Here is a 15,028-nt window from a genome sequence, read left to right on the forward strand (position 1 = left end):
TGCCACGTGCCTGCCTGGATACAAAGGTTAGAAGGTAGTGCAGGAATATATTCATTTTAGACATGCTTTAACCAAAGATGGAACGTGTCACTGTTGAATAGATTTGGTTTGTCAAAGACACTAGTAGAGCAATAAAATAAGCGCAGCAGAAACGTCAGTTCGGACCACTGTGTTTAACTAACTGACTGCTAACAGTGAGTTCAAATTTTGAATATTTTTCCCACAAACCTTGTTACTTGACATAATTACTCAGACCGTATTTACAACAGTGAATAAACAACCATTTGAATTGTGACTTCAAATGTTAAGACAAATTATACAACTTCAAAGTGTTTCTTTCAAACCATCTCTCACTTTATTAACATTATTAATGAATGATGCTAAACATTTATACACAATTATAAAGTAATGGAACAAAGCATGGAGTTTATTCAGGTAGTTAAACATTCAAAAGTCATTTAAAATGTACATATTCAAACAAGTAGTGTAGTCTGTCTGAACATTGTACACAAATAAAGACAAAATATATCAACATGCTCCTCTAACTGTTGCATGTCAAAAAATGCTGGGACGACTGAACTGGAAAAATGATATGGTTAAAGAACAATGGGACAGCTTTAGTGGGTGTGTGTCTGTAGCTTAAGTATCTGATGGTTTGGTACAGTACATCTGTAATTGTTGCCAGGTACTAATGCTCACCACATTATTGTAACCAAATAACTGCATCTAATATCAGTGCCTGTTTGTTTTTTAAAATTGGTATTTTCCATTAAAAACCCTAATTAATGTCCCTCTAATGTAAGTTGTAACCAGACTGTCCAAGTGTGTGTTTATAAAAGTTTGTAATGAGCGAATGACTGACTGAGAAAGTGACTGAGTGAATGACGGTCACCATGAGTAACCAAGACTAAGTGAGTAACTGAAAAGTGTGGCTAAGAGACTGATTGTGTGGGTGGGTGAGAGGAAACAAAAACAATGTGTATCATAAACTGTAGTAGTGTAAATAGCACACTTCAGTGTTGCATCTATCCGGGAATGCAACACTGAAGGACTGGGATATTGCTGCAGATTGCTGATGTGTTTCATATAGGCCACTAGAGTAATAAATCTACAAGTACACAACACTACACAGACAGTGATGGGATATTATCAACATAGAATTAAGTTATTTGGGCATGTTGTCATATAAAACAAAGTAAAACGAAACTCACTGTGTAGTTTGGAACATCAGAATCACAAGTCCAGCTCCGCTCCCAGAAATGTTGACTTGCTGCTGAAACAAGACATTATTTTAGCAACAGTACAGATGTAATAGTTAGCAAAACTGATTTCAAAACTTAACTCCTGCATCTTTAGTCCTATGCCTTTTACATTTCAACAGAATTAAATTCACTTCAGGAAAATAATTTGAGTAAAAATATATACACCAGTAAAATAGATTTTTGTTTGATGTTGTGATTGGATGACACGGTACCGGATTGTTATCATGACAAAAGCAAGGGCATATAGCACAATTCAAACTGATTGGAAATGTAATGTATTTTGACAATGCTACAAAGCAAAGCAAAAAGGAACTCACCTGGTGATTTGCTGGATGAAAATGGGTGAGAAAAAAAAAAAAGAAAAGTCATACGCCGCTGTCCAGGTGCACATATGCCAACTCTACTGTTGAGAGCATCAGAGTGGACAAAAGAGTCATTAAGTTTCATTCAGCGTATTCTGCTCATTCGTCATTCACCACAGTTGGATCACTCATTCAGTATACAACAGATTTAAATGTTAAGTGTGTTCATAATGGAGAAGGGACAAAATTGACTTTTGATTTATTTTTGTGTGTGCTATTGATGGATAATATTCTCCCACAATGCAATACACAAAACAAATGAGGGAGCTACAAAAAATATCCCTCTGAAGAAGAGTGTCAGATGGATATATTGGATAGTTGCTTGTAATTACTTTCAGATAATGTTTATATAAGGTAATGATCATTAAAATTATGTTTTTGTAAGCCATTTTCGCATGTTCCTATTTTTTTGTACAGTATCAAACCAATATTTTTACCAGGAATTTACTGTAAATAGATGAGATAATCACATACAATTAAAGCCTAAAGCTCTCAAGATACCACTAATGGGTGTTAAAGGAGGATAATTTGAATATTTTTTACATAATTTTTTTGTGTTTTACATCCAGAAATTTGTGCTTTGATGGGGCAGTCTTAAGGATAAATTGGGTAATTCTATGAATTTACAAAAGAATACTGTATAAAACAAGCCATTATTTAGATTAGGTAATTTTAAAGTATTTCTGCAATGTTTTTCATTTTTTTGTGCACATTTATACATTTATTTAGCATTCTAGCAATATTTTATATATTTTTTTGTTTTTATTTTACAACAGTTGGACTGTAAAAATGCAGATAATGTCTACAGTAAATATCTGTATTTAAAAAAAAATTCTTTGTATACTAACTAAAGGTGTTTTTACCGTTATTTGACGGTAAGTGTTTTTTTTTTACTTTTTAAACTTTTTTTTTTTTACATTAAATTTAAAGTAAAACAACAGAAAGTTGCCTTAATTTTACATTCCGTAATAGGATGTGTATTATTTGTATTTTTACATAGAATTCAATGTAACGTAACATTCAAGACCATTAAGTAATTGAAAAACCCTGTTAAAAAAACTATAATATTCCACTATATTAATTTACAGATTACAGCCTTTATTTTATGGTGAATATTTTTAATAAAAATAATTTACTGTGTTTTTATGGCATTTACACAGTAATACAGTAATACAGTAAATTTTTGTGAATTAAGTATTTTTTTTTTTTTGTACTCAATTTGATTTTAAGTGGACACAGGGACAACGCATATCCTGCACCTGATATGGAGGCACTGACTGCTTGTCTAATTTTCTGAAATTTGTCTGTGAAGAATGAGGCAAATTCATTGCAAGCCTTGGTGGATAGAAGTTCAGGGGCTACTGACACAGGACGATTTGTTAGCCTGTCGACAGCAGCAAATAAGGCACGTGCTTTTTTTTTTTTTTTTGGCAATGATTTCAGAGAAGAAGGACTGCCTTGCATTTCTCAGTTCCAAATTATAAATGTGTTGTCTCTCTTTATAGATGTCTTAATGAACATGGAGATTTGTTTTTCGCCACCTGCATTCAGCTTTTTGACTCTCTCTTTTTTCCCCATTCTGACCAGTGTGGCATTTCTCCATGGAGATCTTTTCTTACCAGAGACAACCTTCACCTTAGTGGGTGCAATGGCATCAATAACATTTGTAATTTTAGAACTATCTACAAGCTCATTGATCGAGACTCAAGAGAGGGCAGGTATGACAGAGAAGGCCTGAATAAATATTTCACTGGTGTTTTCAGTGATATACTGTTTTGTGATTACCTCTGTTTGAACATTTGTGTGCATGGAGATAACACTCTCAAAGAAAACACAGGAATAATCAGAGAGAGCAACATCAGTCACCACAACCCTAGAAATGTTCAGACCCTTAGAGATAATTAAGTCCAGAGTGTGCCCTTTGTTGTGTGTGGGCTCCGTCACATGCTCAGTCCATAGTTATCAAGAACATAATACAGTTCTTTAGCCCCTCCGTCCCTGGGGGTTGTCAACATGGATGTTAAAATCACCAACAATAACTACACAGTCAAAGTCAATACAAACAATAGACAGCAGCTCAGCAAAGTCATCAAAAAAGGTTGCACAATATTTAGGTGGCCTGCAGGTAATTAGAAATACAGCTCAAGAGGAGGAATTCAACTGAAGAGCCACATATTCAAAAGAATCAAAGTTTCCATAAGACATCTGTCTGCAGAATGGCAACTCCACCTCCTTTCATATGCACTCTAGCTTCACTCTTAAAACTGAAGTTGGGTGGGGTTGACTCGATAAGACTGTTATCTTGATCTAACCAAGTTTCAGTTAAGAGCATAAAATTCTGTAGCTGTTGTGGAGGTGGGGTAGGGGGCGGACAACGTAACTGTGACGAATGTGTTGAGACTGGTCGAGGACTTAAGGCCATTGGTGGAGGTGGACACCAAGGGGGATTTAGGGGAGAGAAAATGGTAGGTAGGGTGGGGTGTAAGTTTGGTCCCTGCAGTGACCAGCTCTTTCATCTGGTCAGTGAACTCCAAGAGGGGGGAGGAGGGAGAAAGGGTGACTGGGGAAGAGAGTGACCTGGATGGGGTTTGGGGGGGTGAAGGGGGTGAGAGGTGTGAGAGTTGGTGAGGGGGGTGAAGACTCCTCCTCTAAACTCTGTTGACTGTCGTGTTTAAAGCACTCTTTAGGTGGAGGCTGAGGTGGCTCTCTGGACAGTACATGCAGTTGAAAGTGATGTGTTCAGTGCCAACAGTCTGCCGAACCTCCCAACTCCTTTTCTGACTGGCGGTAGAGGGCAACTGATAAACACCTCAGCATTCAGAGAGCTGACTGTGTTCAACACATCACCAAAGTCTCGTTCGTGAGTAACAACAATCATAACAATAACAATAACAGCAGCAATAGCAATAGCAATAGCCGGGGAAGGATGCCAACAGGACTGCGAGGACTGCGAAGGCTTGGCCTGCAACCCAGGGTTTCCTGATGAGAAAGCACAAAAAACTGTGGTGAAGAAGCCAAGTTAGTAACATGCATTGATGTTACATGAATGTATACAGATGGAGAGGAGGAGGAGGAGAGAGGAGCTCAGTGCATCATGAGAAGTCCCCCAGCAGTCTAGGCCTATAGCAGCATAACTACGGGCTGATCCAAGGTGAGCCCGGTCGGCCCTAACTATAAGCTTTATCAAAAAGGAAAGTTTTAAACATAGAGAGGGTGTCTTCACCCCGGACCGAATCTGGAAGATGGTTCCACAGGGGAGGAGCCTGATAGCTGAAGGCCCTGCCTCCCATTCTACTTTTTAAGACTGTAGGAACTATGAGCTCTTCAAGATATGATGATGTCTGATCATTAATCATAAGTCAGTTCCTGGTGTAGACTGTAAGCAAACAGTGACACTACAGGGCAGAGAGCCCTGCTGATAAACCCTTTCGACTCAAAGTAAAATAACCCCACTGACTTCAAGAAAAATGAGCCTGTAGATTGACAATAAGAAAAAGCCTCAAACGTAGAACAGAGACAGTCCTGCTGAGGTCATCTGGGGCCATGAAGTGAACGTTGTTCAGCAGGTGAAAGGAGGGCAACATGGAAAGTGAACAAGATACCTGTTGCTTTTCCTGAAAGGTGCGTTGTTATTATTGTGCTGGATTGTGACCACACCTTCCTCGGAAGGCAGATCAACTGGACTTCAACTCAAGTACAAATGCATGAGAAAAAACCCTGGAAACTGAACGGGAGCAGGAAAAAGAAGAAGTTGAAGGTTGAAAGCATTTGACGACGTGTTTTTAGGAGACAAGAGAGAAAAAAAAGGTGAATATGAATTTTGATTCCAGTGCTATAGAGCTGCATCCCTCCTGCGGGACACCTGGAAATCCCCCCAGTGATGAACCAGTAAGGAACTCAGACCAGCACATCCAGGATCTGGAGCCAGATCCGGTGCTGGTTTGGGCTCCCAGTGGGAGGCGACTGATCTCCGGGCTGTTGGGGATAAATGTGGTGCTGCTGGGAGCGGCCCTGGTGGCCGGTGAGGCTTTTAACCCCAGCGGCCTGAAGCACCAGGAGCCCCAGGTGTTCATGCTGCTGCTGATGGGGGTCAGTTTGGTTTGGATGTTGTGGTACCTGCTGTGGGCCAGGAAACAGCCGGACATCAGCCCACATAAAGACCACCACGCCGGAGGAATGACTGTCATGGGTATCTTCTTGTGTATTATCATTACAACAAAATTTACTCAATAGTAGTTTTGGATCTTGCGTTCAAGTATTTCTCTTTTCTCCTCCATGTCCCAGTGGTCCTCCTGCTTTTTGCTGCATGCAGTCTGCTGCTGCACATCTGCAGGACTGGTTATTTGGTCAATATGATTGAGTGTAAACCTGCTATTACAGTGCTCTCTGCCTTCGTCGAGTCTCCCTTTCTCACACTGCAGGTAAAGATTTTTATTTTCTGGTAGAGAGTTGGTAGAGGTCTGCTGAAAGAATAGCAAAATCCAGAGGAAATGTTATTTTTATGCAGCATCTTATGGTAGAGAAAAGGTACTTAAACCTTGCAAAGTCACAGCTTTCAATTACTACTTGTTATCAAAGGTTTTATCAAATGATTTCTTTTTTATGTAGAAATACTGTAAGTGGTCAAAGTGGTCTGACCTTTTAAAGTAAGGTCATGCAGAAGTAGAAAAAGGTATAATCTGTCAATTTTGCATTGAAAATCAAAGCCACTGTGACCACAAGCAGTAATTACAAGAGGATGTTAAATGCTAAAATACAGTGTAACAGTAGCACAAGTAGAGAAAGAACCATAAGTATATGACTGGCATGCTTATGACTTGGAACAGACTGGCATGCTTATGACTTGGCACAGTTATTGAGGCTGTGGGTGGTAAACAGAATATGCACAAGGGAATCCCCAATCACAACCACCTGTCGCAATTTGGGAACAACCACATTATAAACTCCAACGTTGACTGCAGCTCTGTCTGTGCACACCATAGATGTATAAAGAGAAATGGATGCAGCGTTGCTGCTCAGCCTTGCTTTCAATGTTGCTTTTCTCCTTTACCTCAATTCCTTTTGTTTCTGTACCACTTTGAGATTTGCATTATTTAAAAAAAATATGAATCAATCTTTAAATTGTTACTGTTTTGTCCTATAGTGCCTTCATTTAATAACACATTTTTCTTTTTGTAGACATATTTACTGTGGGCTCATTCCAAAGACTGTGTTCACAGACACAAGATAATCACCAGGTGCATCACTCTACATATGTTAAAGCCTTTTTTATAAATATCTTGTATACATTTTCTTATGTTTATTAGTTTAATGATGATTGTAATTTCCATCTTCAGGCATATGTTACTTTTTCATTTGTTTCTTTCATAAAGTATGTTTACATTGGCGTGCTGTATTTGCCGCAGATCTGGGCTGATGTTGATCCTCTCTGCTGACCTTCTGCTGTGGCTGAATGCGGTAACAGAGGACTCCATCCATGAGGAGATTGAGTTAGAAAGAGAAGACAGCAACACAAGCTTATCTAAAGCAGACATGTCTGATTTAGCAGGTAAATAATATGACAAACATAAATCTTTGTGCAATGAAGAAAAACTTCATCTGTATTTTGATAATCAATTAATCATTTTCAATCAATCAATCAATCGTTTAATGAACACACGACAGAGTTTGGTGGAATTTGCTTTTGGTACAGCATGTATGGAAGCTCATATCACTGTGTAGACATATAACAGATAACAGTTTAACATAGAACTGGCAAAACAAACAATATACGTGAATTTGCATAACAATATTTACAGACAGCATATACACTGACATGACATTTATAGTGCAGGTGCATCAGGTAGGGCTTATTGCAAAGATTATTGCAGGGTGTTCAGGGTTCCTATGGCAGTGGGGAAGAAGCTGTGTTTGAAACGGGGATGTTTAAGTGGACAGGGACCTATAGCGACTCCTGTGGGGCATCAGTTGGAACAGGTGGTGAGCAGGGTGAGAAGGGTCAGAGATTATTTTATTTGCCTTTTTGATAGTGTGTTTGATATATAGTGATTCAACTGATGGGAGGGGTTTGCAAATGATCTTGGATGCTTTTTTAACTATGCACTGCAGTTTTTTTCTTGATTGACTGTCCAGGCTGCTGTACCAGACTGTTATAAATGAGGAGAGCACAGAACAATCCCTACTTCTTCAGTGTAAAACTGAAGAAGTAGGGATTGTTTGATTATTAATTTCTTGAGCTGTCGAAGGAAAAGAAAGTCTCTGGTGGGCTTTTTTGGTGATGTGGTCCGAGTTGATCCTCCATTTGAGAGTGTTGCTGATGAATGTGCCAAGAAATTTGAAAGAGTCTATTTGGTTGGTTATGGGCTTTCCAGAGATGTGGATGGGGGATTGGGGGGGGGGGTGCTCAAACAACTTCATGACCTCGGATGTTAGGGCAATTGGTCTGAAGTCGTTGAGGCAGGAGATCTTATTTGATTTTGGCACTGGAATTATGATTGAGTCCTTAAAGCACCGTGGAACTGTACACTGGCGGAGGGAGATGTTGAAGATGTCCGTGAATGGGGGGGCCAGCTGAGCTGCACAGTGGTTCAGAACAGCTGAACTGATCTTGTCTGGGCCTGCTGCTTTGAGTCATTTTTAAAGATGTGAATATTTTCTTGTTTCTTTAGTCCTCTATGATAGTCTTTGAGTTGTGGACTGTGATTGACGTTTTTCACCATTTTCTGACATTTTATAGACCTAATCGATTAATTGAGAAAATAACCGTCTGATTAATTAATACTGATAGTTGCCAGTCCTTGTGTAATCTTCCACCCCTTCCTTGAACCATATATATTTTCTGAAGTGTTTTCCTCCATGTTTGTTTCCAGAAACTGCCAATTCAACCTTCTGTCGGTGCAGTGCGAGTGCACAATGTCTCATCTTCAGAAAAGGCTTCGAGATCCTTTATCCCTTTAACATCGAGTACTACCTGATGGCAGGCTGCATGATCTATGTGATGTGGAAGAACGTGGGCCGCAGGATGGGTCCAGGTCACCACCACGTTAGTCAGAAGTTAACCATAAATATTGTTTACCAAGGCGGAGTCATATACGGCCTCGTGTTAGGTGGCCTGGTCCTCATAGCAGGAGCGACTGTCTTCATTCTCTATCAGGTTTGGGTGAGCCAGCGTCAGCTCCGCCGCACCGCCTTCCTCGTTTTTTACAGCTACCATTTAGTGGTCATGCCTGTCATGTCTCTTTGCTCCTTGGCTGGTCTGCTGGTCCACAGGCTGGAGAGGAGGGCACACGAGGGGGGACACAACCCCACTCGAAGCCTGGATGTGCTTCTCCTGGTGGCGGCAGCTATAGGCCAGCTCGCCATCTCCTACTTCTCCCTGGTGGCAGCCCTAGCTGTGGGGACCCAAGGGCCTCTGGGGGAGCTAGACCTGTCCTACTCCCTCCTCAGCCTCATGGAGCTCATCCTGCAGAACATCTTCATCATCGAAGGCCTCCACAGGCACCCAAAGCTCCTCGCCAAGAAGAAGGAGCAGAGCAGCATATTCAAGGTACCTGCATTTCATTTGAATGTTTTGTAAACTTGCATGAATCAGTCATTACAAGGTTTTGTTTAAATGATCAACTAATCTGCCCCACAGCCAAAGATAAAGGTTGTTTTGCCAGTAGAAGAGAAGGGGAAGATTGATATTTCACTGCCGGATGCATCAGCACCCCCTGTTGTTCAAGAGCATGCTGAGAAAAAGTCCTGGACCAAAAGAGTGATACAAGAAATCTGTGCTTTCCTCATCCTATCTAATATCATGGTAATGTCATGTTTATTAACTGATTTAAAAAGAAACATTTGCATTTTCAAAAATGTCTGTAACACAACGACGTTCCCTCTTCTTCCAGCTGTGGGTCATCCCTGCGTTTGGAGTCCACCCTCAGTTTGAGAACGGTCTGGGGAAACAGTTTTTCGGCTTCACCGCTTGGTTTGTTTTGGTGAATCTGGGTCAGCCGCTAAGCGTCTTCTACAGGATGCATTCAGTGGGAGCTTTAATGGAGCTGTTCATCACTGCGTGACGAGCAGCGGTGGTCCAACACTGACTATATGACTGTAAAAGTAGATAAAACAACATGATGCACATCTATAAATGATTATATGGCCAAAAGGTTTAGTTTAGGCACCTTAGTTCCAATGAAGGAGAATCTAAATGTTACAGCATACAATCATATTTTAGATATTATGTGTTTGTTTCCAATGAAATGGCAAGAGTTTGTGTTTGTCTTTTTCCTGTTTCAATATGACAGTGTATCTGTGCACAAATCCAGCTCCATAAAGAAATGGTTTTCCCATTCTGATGTGGAAATCATGCAGACAAGAGATGCAGTTGGAAATCCATCATATTATGTGCAGACTACACAGTAAATGGTTTGACTGTTTGCTTGATTTGGGTTCCTGCCCATTAAGGTGTGGAAGGTAATGAGGATGTAGACATACTGGCAAAACAATCACTTAATAAATCACAAAGCAATTTAGTAAAGCTGAGGCCAATAAATGTGGCAATAATACTGCGATATCAATCACACATGAAGACATCTTAAACACCTGCATTTATTTATTTTTTTGCTCTACACTCCATTTCAGTAGAACTGCCAATAAATCAAATGAAGAAGTTTGTTGTGGAAGAACTTGACTGGCCTGCGGAGTCCTGATTCAACCCCATTCAACACCTTCAAGATGAACTGGAACACTGACTGTCAACCAGAAATTATGCAAACATCACTAAAATCTGTTGGAAAGTCTTCCCAGAAGAGTGGAGGCTTTTTGAGGAGCAGATAAATTTCTGTGGTACTGGAATAAGTTGTTCAATGATCACTTGTGGGTTTTATGTTCACATATCTACATACTTTTGGCCATATGATGTACTTTAAGTGAAATAACTTCTCTGAGCTTAAACTGATTGCATCAGTTTTTAATTCTGACAGAATAAACAACATCATGTTCACATCTTTAAGTAGTTTTCTTCCTGTTTCAGCAACAAAACACATTTACAGACAGCTTTACTGTCCGAAAATGACAAAAAAAGACATCCCAATCTCATTGAAGTTTCAGTCCATTATCAGACCACGCCGGGTTTTCTTGCAGCTGTTCAATTGTAAAAAGCTTACATACATCATCATCATCATCTAAATCAGTCTTTGGTCCCTGCTGACAGTTTGTGATTTCCAGAACTTCATACAGTATGTGGCAAAGAGCGTCAAATATAATGTAAACAGAAAACATTGAATGTGATCTAAAACAAAAAGGCAAAAGCTTCCCTTCGTCACTTAAACCTCTAATGATATTTTTGGCAAAATGAATGAATTAATATTCAATAAATGTCACATTTGATGATTATATCAAATTTTATGACCATTTGGCATTTCATTCTACTGCATCCACTCATTATAGAGGTTTCATGTGATATGTGTTCACTCATTCATTGACACTTTTTTCTTGTCTAAACCTGAAATTACAGGTCAATGCTTGTTTTCTTCTATAACAAGATGTGAGATCTTCCTCTGATTCTTCACAGTTCAGGTGTGAGGACGGTGAACCTGTAGATCTTGTTGTTGGCGAGTCTGTGAAGACAACAAAGTTAGTGACCAGCTGGTGAACATATGAGATTTTGGTCATATCGTACAACCCTTGATTTTAAACAAAAAAAAAAGGAAAAACAAATCATATAATGTTTTTTTTCTGAATTACAGATTATGTACATCCTTTTGAATCTCTTAAAAAGTAATTTTATAGTATTTCTTGTCATCTTTTATCTTTTAGTGCTCACGGTTTCAACATTTTTATTCTAATTTAAAACTTATCGATTATTTATACGTGTTTTTGTTGTGTCTTGTTCATAAATGTGAAGACAATTAAACTGTAAAAAAAAATTCTAAAAGTATATTTTATTATAAAAAGTTGTCTGATTCCTTACTTGTTGATGCAAATTTTCTCCACCTGAACTACATGCAATCTTCCAAAAGTTTGGGGGGAGGAGAAGAGGAACCAGGGGGTGGAGGAGGCCTCCAGGAGGTGCAGCATCTTGTTCGCTGTCACCATGGACAGGCTCTTCAGGTACGGTGATACTGAGGAGGGTGATGACACACAAGAAAGTCAAAACACAGGCACAGATCAGCAGTTCTCCTATTCAGCCACCAGGGAGCGACATTTCAGCTGCAATACTCACTGTTCACTATTACTGTGAGCAGGCAGTCAAAAAGAGGCTGGAGGCGCTGGTGCCCACTTCCGTGTGGCCTCCTTCAGCATGTCCAGGTAGCCGTCCCGGGCCGCCCGGTGGTAGCGGTCGTTCATGGCTGCCCACGGCTCCGGCAGCCCCGGCTCACTCTGAGCTCGCTTCCATGGAGGGTTGCGAGGGTTTTGTTCCCCCCACGGTATTTAGGCGACTTTTAGTCCGGGAGGAGGCGAGTCCGGACGGCCTGGAGAGGAACGGAGCTGGCTGACAGGCTGGTTGCTAAGAGACAAACACGAGGCGTGCTGGTTGTCAGGGAGGGGGCGGGGTTATGATGATGAGCCCCGCCTCCTTTAGGCTGTGCTCTAAAGTCAATGAAAAACTGGTCACATGATTTAAGCTTTATGGTAGTGATATTTTAATTTATTCTTAAAATAACTCAGTGGGCAAGAATGTTAGATTTTAAATACAACTATTTATAGTTTTTTGGAAATGAAATGAACCAACAGAAAACCAAACTTTACCTTATTTCTTAAGTGATATTGAGCTCTATTACAATTCTCTAGTCAAGCTACAAAATAAAAAAAGCAACAATGACCCAAATAATTTTTAAAACATATAAAATTATTGACTCATGTTACTTGATCATTAATCTGCACCCCTTTATTTATTCATTTATTTATTCCTCCTCCTGTGTGTCATGGTTCTGTCCCAGTCTGGCTTTGTGTCCCTCCACCAGTCTACCAGATGCCCTCAGACTTCTTCCCTGTTTGTTGAACTGGACTGGAGTGGCAGTTGACCCTTGAAGTTGAAACTGAATTTTGCTTTCACACTAGCTGTTTTCTTAAGGAAATGTGACTGAGAACTGTTGCTTGCTACACACTGACCCTCATAGAAACTATGTACAAATAAACTTCAACATAACTTGGACAATGGTCTTTAAAGAACTCAAACATACGTTGCTGTTGACATGAACATGAAACAATACGTTTGTCAAGCAGCGTGGCCTGCATGTAACAACAAAAACTGTTGCTCTGAGTTTCAGTTCACTTTTGCCAAATTAATGTAATTCTGAGACAATTTAATGAATGACCATTTATATAAGAAGAGGATTGTGCATGGTTATATTGTGGACTTTTCAGTCTCATTAGCTTCCTACATCTTCCCCAGCCAATCAGCTCCCAGCCTACCCTTGTGTCTTGCCACCTGTTCATTGTTGTTTCATTAGTTCAGTTTGTATTTAAGTCCTGGTTTTCATTTCAGTCTTGTTGGATCCTTTGTTCAGTTTGTTCTGTATTGTTTTGTATAGTTCTGTTCTCTGCCTACAGTCTCCTGCATTCGGATCCACCTGCTCCGCTACTCATAACACAATTTATTATTTTGCTTTTATTGAATGTAAAAAATTTTTACCGCATGTAAACATTTTATTTTATTTCATTATGTCAAATTTGAATTCCCTGGCACTTTGTTTCCTCTTTTTGTTCTTCAAACCTATATGTTACTGTTTTTTGAATGTGACTGTTGTCAGTAAAGTTGAGTAAACAAAAAAACCCCCAATGAACAGAAGGGAATATAATACCTTTCAATATGTTGTACAACAGCATATAGGATAAACTTGAGTAAAACAGAAAAGAAACATCTAGAACAGAAGATAAGAGGACTTTATATACAGTTGCAGTACCGCAGGGATGTTCAACTAATTGACTCAACTAAAAACAACAATTGTGATTAGAGTGAAATACCTCCACATAACATAAACAACTTAATAAGAATACACTCCGGTTATGATCTTTAGTAAATTTACAGTAAGTTATCCACCAACCTGAGCTGGTTGTCGCCACATATTGCATTGAAAACTGGTTGGCAAGCAAGCAGAGTTGTTGAAACTGTTATCAAAAATAAATAAATGGATAAGTGGTTGAAATAAATTGTGAAAAGATTAATGGTTGATGGTTGATGACACACAGGATTTAGTGGATTTCAGTTGATAAAGTTTGCTAAATAGTAATGGATAAATGGCTGAAACAGTTTGCAAAGCATGTTTAGCTGCAGTTTAAATTGTTATCTAAGAGGGTAAACAGTTGAAATGAGCTGAGTTGTAATGAAAAACAGTTGAAATAGTTAAAAGCAATTGAATATATAGAAGAAATAATTATCTAAAAGTAGGCTAAAGCAATTGGAATAGCTAAAAGTAATGAATAAACTGATAAAATACTTAAAAGGTAATGAATAAATGGTTGAATGGTCCAGACTAAAAGTTACCACTCTCTCAGCAAGAAAAGTGAAACAACATATTTCCCCAAAAATGTCAAACTATTGCTTTAAAACGATCTGAATCCTCCCAACAATCATTAATTCATTCTTCACCGAGGTCAGTTTCCTACCTTCTCAACATCTCCAAGTGAGGGAGGAAAGATACTTCACATAGGCAAAGTGTCACATGTCAAGTAAGTTTCTGCTTCACATGGAAAGAAGTGAACATTAAAACTCCTGGAACAACAATAAAAAAAAAGTTTAGCTTTGTTTAGAAGTAGGTGTGATTTGTAGTAAATGGATTAAAACCTGCAAAACCACTGATATGGTGCAACTCAACTGAAAGCGTCGTACCATCATGTCTGAAGGATTTAGCTCCTCAACCACAAATCATACTGTATATTTTTTACTGACCATTTTCCAAACTGTATATTTAAAACAACAGACTTGATGTTATTAGTTTCATGAGCTTTAATATTGCATAGAAATTAATGAAAGCTAATGACAGGGACAGCACTGCAACATTGTTCACAAAAGGCAAAGCTGTAATGTAAAGTTCATGTGATTTATAATAAATCTCGGCTAAAACCACCTGTATGCTCCTTTAAATCACAGACGGAAACTAAACACTATCAGCTGGTTATCAGTTTTGAACTATTAGCTGCAGCTTAAGCACTGCAGTGATAAGAGTCAGGCTGTATATTCATAAGTCAGTTTCTGGTGTAGACTGTAAGCAAACAGTGACACGACAGGGTAGATAGTCCTGCTGATAAACCCTTTCGACTCAAAGTAAAATAACCCCACTGACTTCAAGAAAAACGAGCCTGTAGATTGACAATAAGAAAAAGCTTCACACATATTACAGAGACAGGTCTGCTGATGAAGCGAACTTTGCTCAGCAGGTGAAAGGAGGTCAACATGGAAAGTAAACAAGATACCTG

General features: G+C 39.2%; 1 protein-coding gene and 1 long non-coding RNA gene across 2 annotated transcripts; one reads left to right on the forward strand and one right to left on the reverse strand.

The window, feature by feature from the left end:
- The first annotated feature begins 5,437 nt into the window (after positions 1–5,437).
- LOC137172595 (proton channel OTOP2-like) lies at positions 5,438–9,200 on the forward strand. The gene is made up of 5 exons (XM_067577103.1): positions 5,438–5,813; positions 5,909–6,045; positions 6,803–6,861; positions 7,030–7,172; positions 8,494–9,200. Exons 1-5 carry the CDS (start codon positions 5,438–5,440, stop codon positions 9,198–9,200), a joined length of 1,422 nt encoding a protein of 473 aa, XP_067433204.1.
- A 1,356-nt stretch (positions 9,201–10,556) lies between these two features.
- LOC137171891 (uncharacterized) lies at positions 10,557–12,109 on the reverse strand. The gene is made up of 3 exons (XR_010924829.1): positions 11,832–12,109; positions 11,580–11,730; positions 10,557–11,226 (listed from the first exon to the last, which is right to left on the reverse strand). It is a non-coding gene; the product is annotated as an uncharacterized lncRNA (long non-coding RNA).
- Between the last annotated feature and the right edge of the window lie 2,919 nt (positions 12,110–15,028).

Source organism: Thunnus thynnus, chromosome 20 (assembly GCF_963924715.1).
Source record: "Thunnus thynnus chromosome 20, fThuThy2.1, whole genome shotgun sequence".
NCBI classification, from domain to species: domain Eukaryota; kingdom Metazoa; phylum Chordata; class Actinopteri; order Scombriformes; family Scombridae; genus Thunnus; species Thunnus thynnus.

Bases quoted from the DNA above. Each gene is read 5' to 3' on its own strand.
- LOC137172595 (XM_067577103.1), top strand. From the start codon at position 5,438: ATGAATTTTGATTCCAGTGCTATAGAGCTGCATCCCTCCTGCGGGACA. The intron at 6,046-6,802 runs GTAAAGATTTTT...TTCTTTTTGTAG, and splicing joins CTCCCTTTCTCACACTGCAG to ACATATTTACTGTGGGCTCA. The intron at 7,173-8,493 runs GTAAATAATATG...GTTTGTTTCCAG, and splicing joins AGACATGTCTGATTTAGCAG to AAACTGCCAATTCAACCTTC.